The sequence below is a fragment of the Ovis aries genome, chromosome X, assembly GCF_016772045.2.
Source record: "Ovis aries strain OAR_USU_Benz2616 breed Rambouillet chromosome X, ARS-UI_Ramb_v3.0, whole genome shotgun sequence".
Lineage (NCBI taxonomy): Eukaryota > Metazoa > Chordata > Mammalia > Artiodactyla > Bovidae > Ovis > Ovis aries.
Window position 1 is genome coordinate 85,997,855 of NC_056080.1, and position 11,522 is coordinate 86,009,376.

The following is an 11,522-nucleotide window of genomic DNA, read 5'->3' on the forward strand; positions in this document are numbered from 1 at the left end:
TTCACTGCAAATTGAAGCAGAAATGCAGTGGCTTAAGTCACAGAACAGGTGTTTCAGATTAAACATTAGGTGAAATTTCTTTTTCAGACGGATTTGAGAAACTCTGGAATGAATTGTCATAGGGAATTTTGAAGCTTCTTTTTCTGGAACCTTTAAGAAAGAGGATAGATATTCATCTGCATGAGACAGTTGAAGCATAATTCCATCTGGAGATGCTCTGATGCACTGGCTTCAGGTGGGAATGGAAGGGAAGAGCGATCACCTTTCTACTGAAGTCTCCTGACCAAGCATTTCATTCCACTTTTCAGAGCATTTCAGCATTACTGATTTTATCTGATTTCAAAAGTTATATATGTTCATTACCTAAAATTCAGAGAATGCAGAAACATATGAAAAAGCAAAACTCAAACAAAATCCTATAATTCAGAGGTAACCAAAAATATTTTTTCTGGCCTATATATTCTCCAGACTTTTTTTTTTTCTTTTTTGTACATTTCACACAGAATTTTACAAAAGAAATGTATCACACTGCACACTTTTGTAGTCTAGCTTTTGTACTTGTTATATTGTAGGCTTCTTTCTATATCACTAAATATGGCTTTATATCATTTTTGGTAGCTAAAGACAATTTCATGATATCCATGTAGCATAACTTATTTAACCAGGTTTCTAAATGGAGGTTTAGGTTGTTCTCCCTGGAAATCCCTGTACATATGTCCTTGTGGAGTTGTCCAGTTATTTCCTAATAATAAATTCCTGGATGTGAAATTGCTGTATAAGGGTATGCCTGTTTAGATGTTCCCTACCTATTGCCAGATTCCCCTCCAGAAAGGTCAGATCAGTGTGCATCACCATCAGTAATGCTTGAGCAAGTCTGTTTTCCCTTTTCCTACATGACATTAACTACTGTCCACGTTCACTGGATGTTCTCAATGCTTTAATATACACTTTCTTTGAGTTCTAAAAACATTAAGGTTCTCAAGGTTTTGAGGCATTTATATTTCTTTTGTTAGTTGCCTTTTGTCTCCTTTATGCATTTTTCAATTTGGGACACAGATAGATAGATGGATGGGGTGGGTGGATGGATGGATGGATCAACTGTTGTTGTCTGACTCTTTACAACCCCATGAACTGTAGCCAGCCAGGCTCCTCTGTCCATGGAATTTTCCAGGAAAGAATATTGGAGTGGGTTGCCATTCCCTTCTACAGAGGACCTTCCCCACTCAGGGATCAAACTCAAGTCACCTGCATTGCAGGCAGATTCCTTACTGTCTGATAGACAACAAGGATGAGTGAGCAGGAGGATGCAGGAGAGGGCTCCAAAAGAGTCATGAAGTCTTCCCCAGTTCCCAGACCTGAGTCAGTTGTCAGACACCGAATCCATTGACCAAAGGGAAGGAGGGATCCTCATGAGTAAAGACTCTGAAACAGCCTGGCAGATGCATGTAGCCATCATTCCCCAAGTCTGTCCCACAAGAGACCCACATTGTTCACCTTGGTGACTGGACGTGGGCGAGAGAGGAAAGACGCAAGCACTGTGAGGACGTCTAGAAGCGGGATGCTGTGGAAAGTGATAGTCAGGCCTTCACTCCGTCAGTGTCTGCAGTGGACGGGGAGCATGTGTGCACAGGAACATATGGAGGTCTGGCCTAGATCTGACCCAGAGAGCTCCTGCCTGCCATCTGCAGATGTGTGATTAGAACAGACGTGCTTGACGGTTGGCACAAGCCCTGAGTGCACACAAGGCCATTAGTATAGAAGCTATCAGAGCGGGGGAGACCAAGTGCACTCCCTGCACCTGACTGTGAGAGTAAATGCAAACCAAGATTCCCTCTGGTTTGGGAGATGTGCAACATTAATGACACCCTTAACACCAAAAGGATGCAGGCAGGTGGGCCCCACCATACCTCCTCAGCGGTCTGGACCCTACTCAAACCTATAAGCTCCTAAGGAGGACTGTGGACCACCACCCACTCGATAGCAACTGCTTTGCCAGGTTTGTTATTTTTTCCTGGAACACATGGCCACCTCCTCGGCATACAGCATGCAGCCATTGGTCCTCATGAGCTAGGTTCTGTCAGACCCACAAAGGGAGGCGACTGCAACAGTAATCCACCACAAAACAGAAGTGGTGTCTCTGAGGAGACCAGACCCAAGCAGGGCCATAGATTACAAGAAGGTGAGCTAAACCCTAATATGACCTGCCAATGTGTCACAAGCACCTCTGCCTCAGTTTATTCCTGGAGATTAATGGACCAGGAAGTTCTTTCCTGACCAGGTGCTGGGGTGTAGAAATGCTGAGTGGAGATGAACTGAAACCGCAGGTGGGAATGGACTGCTGTACAGTACACCTCCACCACATGTGGCCATAGAGACGGGGGCGAGCAGAAATGCGCTCCCAGTGGATGCAACTTCTGATGGTGCCTCTAGGGATCCACTATATATGGATAAAGGAAATGGCCTGCGTCAAGAATAGACTGGGCTTAAAGATGATGGAAAATGGATTGGCCAGTCAGTCAGGTACTTAGAATGAGACATTTTGGTAGATTGCCACAAGTAGGTTTGGAGAAGGGGTACATCAATGAACCGATAGGAAGGGACAGCAAAAAGGAAGATACCTGCATTGCCTCTTACTACTCACAAAAGCATGCAGCATACAAGAGGCAAGAAACATCACTGAAGACCCGATGCCTGAAGAACTGAGAGCGCCCAGCCTCTGTCAGTGGTCCCTCAGGGCTGCCCAGTGCTCTCATGCATGGAGGAGCCATGGGGCCCAGGGTGGTGCTGCATCTGGGCTCAGCAGCACAGGCGCCACCAGCAGGCCAGATGAGCTACGGCGCCTACCAGGTGTTTGCCCTACCATGGACAGAGTGATGCGGATCCCTCAGTGGCACCGTCCTGCCAGAAGATCATTGAGCCACTAATGGTGAGTTGATCACAGCATCTCAGTTCCATCCTTGTAGGAGGAGAGGTTCATCTTTACTGAAACTGATAGGTACACATTCTAGATGCGGGTTCGCTTTCCTGCTTGCAGCACCTTGTCTGGCACCACTCTGAGGGCTCACAGAAAGCAGAACTGGCTGACACAGGGTATTTCAGAAAACCATGCAAGACCAAGAGATCCTCTAACAGCACACCAGGCTCAGAGGGCAAGTGGCCATGGGATCCAAAGTCGCTATCCAGCCCCCACCATCCAGAAGCTGCTGGTCTTCTGGAGCAATGGAATGAATGACCTCTACACAGCACACATGGGGTGCACACTGAGATTTGAGAGCCCCTGGTGCTGGGGTGTCACCCTCCAGGGATTGGACATGCTCAACATCTGCCATCCTTAGTTCCCCACGAGGTAAGATGCATGGTCCTTGAACCAGAGGGTAGAGTGACCCCGATGATCACCACTTCCACTGACCCATGACCCCACCTGTCACCACTCCCAGAGATCTATGACTCCCTGTACAACCACTCCCAGTGACTCATGACCCCACCTGCCACTACTCCCAGTGACCCACAAGGGAAGTTGTGCTTCCAGTTCTTAAGAGTAACTTCTGTAGTTCCACAGCACGGATGTCCACAGTAGCCACATCTAGCTATTTACATTTGACTTCACATTATGTTACCGGAGTGGGCAGCCATTCCCTTCTCCAGGGGATCTTCCTGAGCCAGGGATTGAACTCATGTCTCCCGCATTGCAGCCAGATTGTTTACTAGCTGGGCCACAGCCTGCAATGCTGGAGACCTGGATTCGATCCCTAGGTCACGGGGATCCCCTGGAGAGAAAATGGAAACCCACTCCAGTATTCTTGCCTGGAGAATCCCATGGACAGAGGAGCCTGGTGGGCTACAGTCCACGGGGTGGCAAAGAGTCGGACACAACTGGGCTACTTCACTTCACTTATGTTAAGGTAGAAGGCCAGGCCCTGGGACACACTAAGCACACTTGAGTTCACAATACCCAGCCTCATGTGGCTACTGGTTACCCTATTGCTGGTGGTGACACAAGACAGGCTGTTCCCAAAGCAAGAAGTTTCCCCCAGGAGACACAATAACAGTCCTACTGACCCATCAGCCATGGTTCCCATCTGGGCACTTTGGGCTCCTCCTGCTAGGAGACCCACACACACAGAGAACGGTTCCCATCCCAGCAGGCAGAGCTGACCTTGATCCTAAGGAGTGTGTGGGTTACTCTGGCACAGGGGGAACAGCCAGGAAACATCTCTAAGAGCCAGGGCATGTGTCTTGGTTCCTGCCCCATTTCAGTGGTGAACTGACAGGTCCAAGAGCAAGGGTCTGGGAAGGGCATCGGGCCCAGGCCTTCAGAACCCTGAGGGACAAAGTCTGCATTACCTCACCAGGGAAGCCACTGGAAATGGCCGAGGTCCTGGCTGAGAGTACAGGGGATTTAGAACGGATCTCAGGCAAGAGAGAGTGACCATCAGTTGCGGTTCAGCAGCTGCTGCAACTGTGAGGGCCCAGCATTTGTCCAGTCTTTCTCTCGGAGCTTCTTTAGGAGAGGAGACCAACCAGAAACCTCAAGGAGCTGTCCTCAGATGAGGCGCACTCACCAGATGAAGGGAGTGTATGTCAAAGTCGGGAGGGGTGGATTAGAGTGGATGCTGTGGTGCCACCCAGATCTCCTCTTTGTCACTAGCCCACTCATTTGCCCAGGGCCACAGGTGTTGGTGGGTGAGGACTCAGAGCAAAAGTCTCCTCTGGAATTGGCCTCCACTGAAGGAGCTGCCTCCCTGGGGGAAGCTCATTGTGAGAGACTACTCATGGGATCAATGTGGGGAGCATACAGTGGCCAGACCCTGTGAACAACTGAATGAAAGGCAAGTTAGACACAGAAACTTAGCCTTTGGAGGTTGAAGTCATGAGCATGGGGGATACCTGTGCCCTGTCTGAAGTTCAAGGAGTATGACTTCCAAGTATTTGTGTTGGACTCAATCACAAAGCTATATATATCTCAAGGCTTCTGTGCCCTGACGGTTATTTTGGCAAGTCACATCATCTTCTTGTCCCGGCGAAGACACAGAACAGAATTAGTGAGCATTTCCCACTGGGATGACTCAGAGGGATAGTATCGGGAGGGAGGTGGGAGGGGGGTTCAGGATGGGGAACATGAGTACACCCGTGGTGGATTCATGTTGATGTATGGAAAAACCAATACAATATTGTAAAGTAAAAAATAAATAAATAAATAAAATGGTATACTATATACAGCTAAAAAAAAAATTTTAATAAAGAAAGTATTTATGCATCACACAGTAAGGCAGAGGAGTATGGATGGATGGACTCCAAGTTAGACATTTTCACCTGGCCTCCTGTTTGCATTTCATGGGGCACAAAGAAGTGGGCTTCAGGCTGGATGCTTACAAATGTTAGTATTCTCTGTGCCAAGAGATATATTGGCTACAGTTGAGGCACTTACAATCAGCCTCCTGCTTGCTCTCTGAAATGAATAAAACAATAGAGACAGCGTAAATAGCCAGTGTTTGTCTCTTATAAATACCTAAATGTAACAGTCATGGCAAGGACAAAGAGGGGCAAAACCTCGTTTCAGTAAAGGATAAAGGGATCTCCACTCCCGCATCTTTTGGGACAAGGGAGACATCAGACATGTGAAGCAAGGCTCCTTGTGGGTCAAAAGTCAAGGGATAATGCCAGACCATAATGAGTCTTGCTCCTCATGGAAACCTTCACTTCGAGATCCATCTTGGCTGAGGGATGTGTGTATGAATCCAGGGGAGTGTCCCAGGGAGGTCAGGTGTGGAAAAAGAAACCATTTGATAGGCCTGAAGGAAGACAAAAATCCAGAAGGACTGCCTCATATAAATGACTTGACCGCCCCTTGACTGTGCTCCTGCTCACGGGGGGTGACATCCACACACTTTCTCTCCAGGATTGCATCTCTGCCTTGCTTCTGTCTCAACTAAATCTTTTCTTTCTATGCTCTCCCACTTGTGCTATGTTTCTAATAATAAAGTCTGTACCTGCATTTACAGTTTCTGCCTCTGTGATAAATGCACTTTTCACTGGAGGCAATGATCCATGAAACAATAGCGTTCAGCCTCTAGCCCTCGCTAGTCTCCTGGCTAGGATTCCAGACTCTCATCCAGGGTACCCAGGATCAATTCCTGGGCAGGGAATTAAGATGTCACTTCGCTCAGCCACTCACTGCTGCCTCCCGAGATCAGTGCCATTGGGAGGATCCCAGGTCCTCACCTTGGCCCTGAATGGACGGCGCCTGGACAGAGCTTCCATCAGTCAGTCAGGAAGAAGCCTTTCCTGCTTCTTGGGACCTCAGCCCCATGGAAGTGGCACAACTTTCCTTCAGAATATCTTTCCACACCACGCCAGATACCAGCACAAATGGGATGCTTTTTCCCCAAACAATGTGCTACCGTTATTTATCTGAAAAGGGTTTTTTCTGTCTTTGTATTTAAACTGGTGAGTTGATCATGTATTTATTCCCAAACTGTTGGAGGTTTACCTAGGATCCCATGTTCCCTGCAGGCAGCTTCCAGGAAGCAGAGGAGAAGAGATGTGAACAAGGACCTGGAGTCTCTCCCCCTCCCAGCAGTGTGCTCGGTGCTCAACAGTCAGCAGCCTGTAGGAGTAGCATGTGATGAAGACGATTCCCTTCGTGTTTGAGGAGTTTTTGAGAAAGCCAAAGTGCCTTGAATCCCCAACTGTTTCTAGTCACCCCTCTGTGCAGGCACTTTCAAATGCAAGATCTGACTTAGATTCCAAGGCTCCTGGGAATGTCAGGGAGGGGTCCCCCGGCTCCCTCCCGTGCTCGTTCTGCCCTCCCCTCTGCAGTGATGCTGCCCACAGTTTCAGCAAGCTAAGGATGTGCCCCTGGCTCCTGATGCCAGGCACAGTCTCCCCCGGGAAGCCTGGCTGCCTCCACACGGTGGGACTTGCTTGTGCACCTCCACAGGTGCCCTTAGGCTCCCGACAGCCATGAGCTTCATGAGGGCAGGTATCAGACAAGCGACAGTGAGAGGACAAGGGCAGTGGGCGTTTTATTCATAAACTCTAGCTAGGATATGCACAATGCCGCACTTTTCACCTCCAAGGAGAATTTGGAGGTGTGTGAATTCAAGTTCAGTGCAGATTTTGCCACTGTGGTTTCCGTAATCCCTCCTCATCTATGGCTTTAGGGCCTGACCACCTGGATAAGCTGATCCATTAGGTTAAGTGCACAGCCACCGGTTTTAAAGAAGACACTCCATTAAAATCCTACCAAAAGTTTGGGGATGCTTACCAAGACGTCTTCAACTATATTCTCCAAGACTGGGTAGATTGTGCAGCAAACCAAAGTCCACTCACCCCTCCCCATTTGGCAAATCTTTGGTGTACCTAGATCAAGCAGCATAAACAGGTGTCTAACTCTCCCTGACCGCAGCGTAACTTCCCTTCCTGCCCCAGGAAATTTATCTAGGACAGAAGCGGATCTTCTAATGTGTATGTCCCATTTCAGAGTTTCTTCTCACCCATAAGACACTGTGTGTACCTGGCTGCGGCCACCATTCACCCTCATCACCATCACCTCCCACAGAATGAACCCAGCTTCCCAAAGCCCCAAACCACCCTGGACCAGGCCCCGACACTCAAGTGCTCCCCGTGGACCCTGCCCCTGGTTGCCTTGTTCGGTGGAACTAGGGGATGTCTGTCCACCTTCCTCATGGGACTGCAGCTCTCAGATCATCACTCTAGGTGTTGGGGTGTCCTGCTTGTCCTAGTGTCCCCACTGTTAACACAGGGCCTTCCACAGAGCACAGGCTCCATGAAGGTCTGTGGAATAAATGAGCCAGAGCGGGACACTTATTAAGTCACCTCAGGCTTTTTGTACTTTCGTAAATAATAACTTGAAAAACTCCAATTGAACGAGATAGTTTAGCTGCATAAAATGACAGACAAGTACAGAGGAACTCACCTCAAATACATTTTATCTCTTAATTCCTACTAAGTCATATTATATTTCCAAAATAGTTATATTCCAAGCCCATGTAATCTTGTTCAGGGTGACAAAATAAAATGAAAGTGTTCGCAATCACTTTTACAAAACAGCAAAACTCTTGTTCTTGAACTGGGTAAGCACAAACACACTGTGATCAACGTTATTGACATAGGTAGACACTGAGGCTTATTAAGCCTCCTATTAAAAGGAATAACATTTGAAACAATTCTAAAGGAAACAGAAATGAATCTCCATGTCATTGTAGAGAAGAGGAAGCCAAAGATGCTACACACCTGTTCCCTCAACTGGCCCAGGCTGTCACGACTGAGAAGGCTGAAGGCTCCCTCTTCCAACACAGAGGGAAGGATCAGCCTCCCTTCCTAACCCCAGGACAAGCTGCCGGATGCGGGCCTGAAAGGAGCCTGGCTGCTGCTCTGGCTCAGGGCCCCTCTTCCTCCTCCCTCACACCTACGCATACCAGGGTGGGAAGAACCTGGGACGCCTTCCATTGACCCTGTGCAGATAGTCCTTGACTTGCTGCTTGCTGGTCTCTGCATAGGCCCGGGGACCCCACAGGAACTCGTAACGAGCAGGGTGGCTGTAAGGCACCTGACGGTACTCCAGGTACCCTGCCTGCACCCACACTTGGGTCAGCAGCTCCTTGGGCTCCCCATAGATGCAGTGCTCTATGCCAGGAAATACCCCCATCATGCTGAGTGCTCCCCAGACCTTCTCCTCACAGACCCGGTCCCCTGCTACGAGAATCAGGCTCAGGACCGTCACCAGGAGGCCAGCCTTTGGTATGCTCTGCCCACCCCTCTGCATCTCATTGAGGGTGAGGCCCAGGGTGGGGACCATGACATAGATGTGCTCTCTGTGGTCCACCTCTTTCATATCCACGCCAAAGGCCAGCTGCAGGCACTGTGTGGCTTTACGGAAGACCACTGGGAAGTGGGCCTGGTTATCCCTGAGGACCCTATTCAGCATTTCAGCCTGGAAAATCGGCTCCTTGGTGCCATACTTGAGGAGCAGGAACTCCAGTAGTTCAGCCGTCATCACATTCACAGCCTGCTTGAACAAGATCTCTGCATCCACGGCGGCAGAGGAAGATGAGTCTGGAGGGAAGGAGGCCAGAGGGGTTGAGGCATCCTCTGCCTCAGCCCCCAGGAGCTGCGCCTCCACTGGGCCCTGGGCCTGGATTTGGCCCTGAAGGTCTTCCTCAGAAGTGCAGAGCTCATTCGTTGGGACCACAGGCATGATGACTGGGGTCTTGTGCCCAGTGGGGGTGTGGCAGGGGAAAAATGGAGACCGCTGACCTGGGAAAGAGAGAGAGTGTAAATGGTCTCAGTTCTGAAATGCGCCACGGGTGGCTCTGACTGAGGCCGCTTACTGGTCTTCCTTGAGGGCTGCTCTTGGGTGTTACAGGGGCGCTCCTCCTTGGTGGTCAGTCCCCTGTCAAGTGAGGAAGAGAAATTCTGGCTCAGGGTGCAGCCAGCACAGCCCAAGGTTCTGGCGCTGACAAGGTAGGGGAATTAGGGCCTTTTGAGATCCCCTCTGTTCTGGGATTGGGAGCCCCTGTGCACACTCAGGACACCCACCTCACCTTGACTCCTGGCACTCCCGTGACCTCAAACACAGACCTCAGATCTCGGCCGTCGCCTCCTGGTTCCTGGATCCCCTGTGAGAAAAATGGAGGGGGCACCTCGGGGGTAGACTGTGGCTCAGACCTAGGCCTTCTTTGCTGGTTGGAGGGATTGACTCTATGAGGTCCCCCCAGATGTGGGGTGGCTAGTCCCATTGGGGCTCACATGTAGTGCTCACATTTACACTGGAATGGCCTGGACCTTCCCCCTTTGGGGGCCTGCAGGGAAACTCAGAACAAGTGCCAAGTCTGGATAGAAAGTGCTGAGGGGCCCCATATGTGGCCACACATGCCTAGGGCCTCCCGTGGGTCCTAGGCTGGGGAGAAGCTGGGTCACCTCTCCTCACTTCCTACCTGGCCTCCCAGCACTGAATAGAGGGGCAGGCGTCTGCTCAGTCCTCCCTCGGTATCTGGGGAGTCCAGCTTTTGCAGACCTGAAGCTTCCGCCCTCTACCAGAACACCTTACCTTAAGGCCCCTAAGAAAGAGGTGAATAAGCTGCTCACCCCACTCTGGGGCCTCCAAGACTGCCACCACCACCTCACCGCCCCCCCCCCCCCCGCGCCCCGCCACTGCCCCACGGCAAGAGCAAGGATCTTCCTGCCTTAGGGTCTAACAGCCTCAGTCCTTCCCTGCATGAAGCCTAGACTCCAGGCAGGACCCGCGATTGTGCCGTCCGCCATGTTGAAACGCCACAACATTCACCAGGTCCCCAGGACCCGGATGTCAGGAAACCCTGCACATCCCGCCCGGGGACTACCAGGGTCCCCTCTGTTCTGGGGTCGGGCTCCCCTCCTCCCTCAGTGCCCTCACCTTGACTCCCAGTAGGACCCGGACTGTCCTCTCCCTACGTGAGACCGGCTCCTCACACCAAGTCCCCAGTCTCTCTGAGACCCGCGTGTCAGGAAGTCAGACAGGCTTAGTGTGCTCTTCTCACCACAAGGGCTCCAGGGCCAACTACCGGGGTGGGGATCTATGGGGTTCTGTTGGTCCTCACGCAGGGGCCCCTCAGTCCTCCTTTAGGCACCTCACCTTGCCTCCAGTCAGGACTGGATTCTCGCCTCTCCCCAACTGCAGCCCCGCCCCTCACACCAGGGCCCCAGGCTCTCCAAGACCCAGATGTCAGGAAACCCTGCACATGGTCATCCTGCCCGGGGACTACCAGGGTCCCCTCTGTTCTGGGGTCGGGCTCCCCTCCTCCCTCAGTGTCCTCACCTTGACTCCCGGTAGGACCTGGACTCTGTCCTCTCCCTACCTGAGACCCGGTTCCTCACACCAAGTCCCCAGTCTCTCTGAGACCCGCATGACAGGAAGTCAGACAGGCTTTGTGTGCTCTTCTCACCACAAGGGCTCCCAGGGCCAACTACCGGGGCGGGGATCTATGGGGTTCCGTCGGTCCTCACGCAGGGGCCCCTCAGTCCTCCTTCAGGCACCTCACCTTGCCTCCAGTCAGGACCTGGGATTCTCGCCTCTCCCCAGCTGCAGCCCCGGCCCCTCACACCAGGGGGCCCAGTGTCTCCAAGACCCGGATGTCAGGAAGTCAGACCATGCCTGTTTCGCTCATTCTATCCCATGGACACCCTGGACTGATAACAGAGACGGGCTACTCTGAGGTCTCCTCTGATTGTGGCCCACGGTACCCTAGTCTTCCCTCAGTGTCCTCAACTTGACACACCACAGGACCTGGGAATTGGCGCACCTGAGTCAGGGCCCCATACGCGAAGTCCCCAGTCTGAGACCTGGATGTCAGGAAGTCTGCCCCTTGTTTCAGGAGCCCAGGCTGAGAGCCGGATATCAGGAAGTGAGACCACGCATGTTGGGCTCAACCTATCCCAGGCCCAGGGTCCCCGCAGTCCTCCCTCAGGGTCCTCACCCAGACTCTTTCAGAACCTAAGATCCTCCCCTGCACCCTCTGAGG

General features: G+C 51.4%; 1 protein-coding gene across 1 annotated transcript; it reads right to left on the reverse strand.

Annotated features, from left to right (window-relative positions):
• Positions 1-8,431: 8,431 nt before the first annotated feature.
• LOC101108036 (melanoma-associated antigen 10-like) lies at positions 8,432-9,220 on the reverse strand. Its single transcript, XM_027963457.2, has one exon. It carries the CDS (start codon positions 9,218-9,220, stop codon positions 8,432-8,434), a length of 789 nt encoding a protein of 262 aa, XP_027819258.2.
• Positions 9,221-11,522: the final 2,302 nt, after the last annotated feature.

Excerpts from the sequence above, each read along its gene's own strand:
- LOC101108036 (XM_027963457.2), bottom strand. The coding sequence starts at position 9,220 with ATGCCTGTGGTCCCAACGAATGAGCTCTGCACTTCTGAGGAAGACCTT.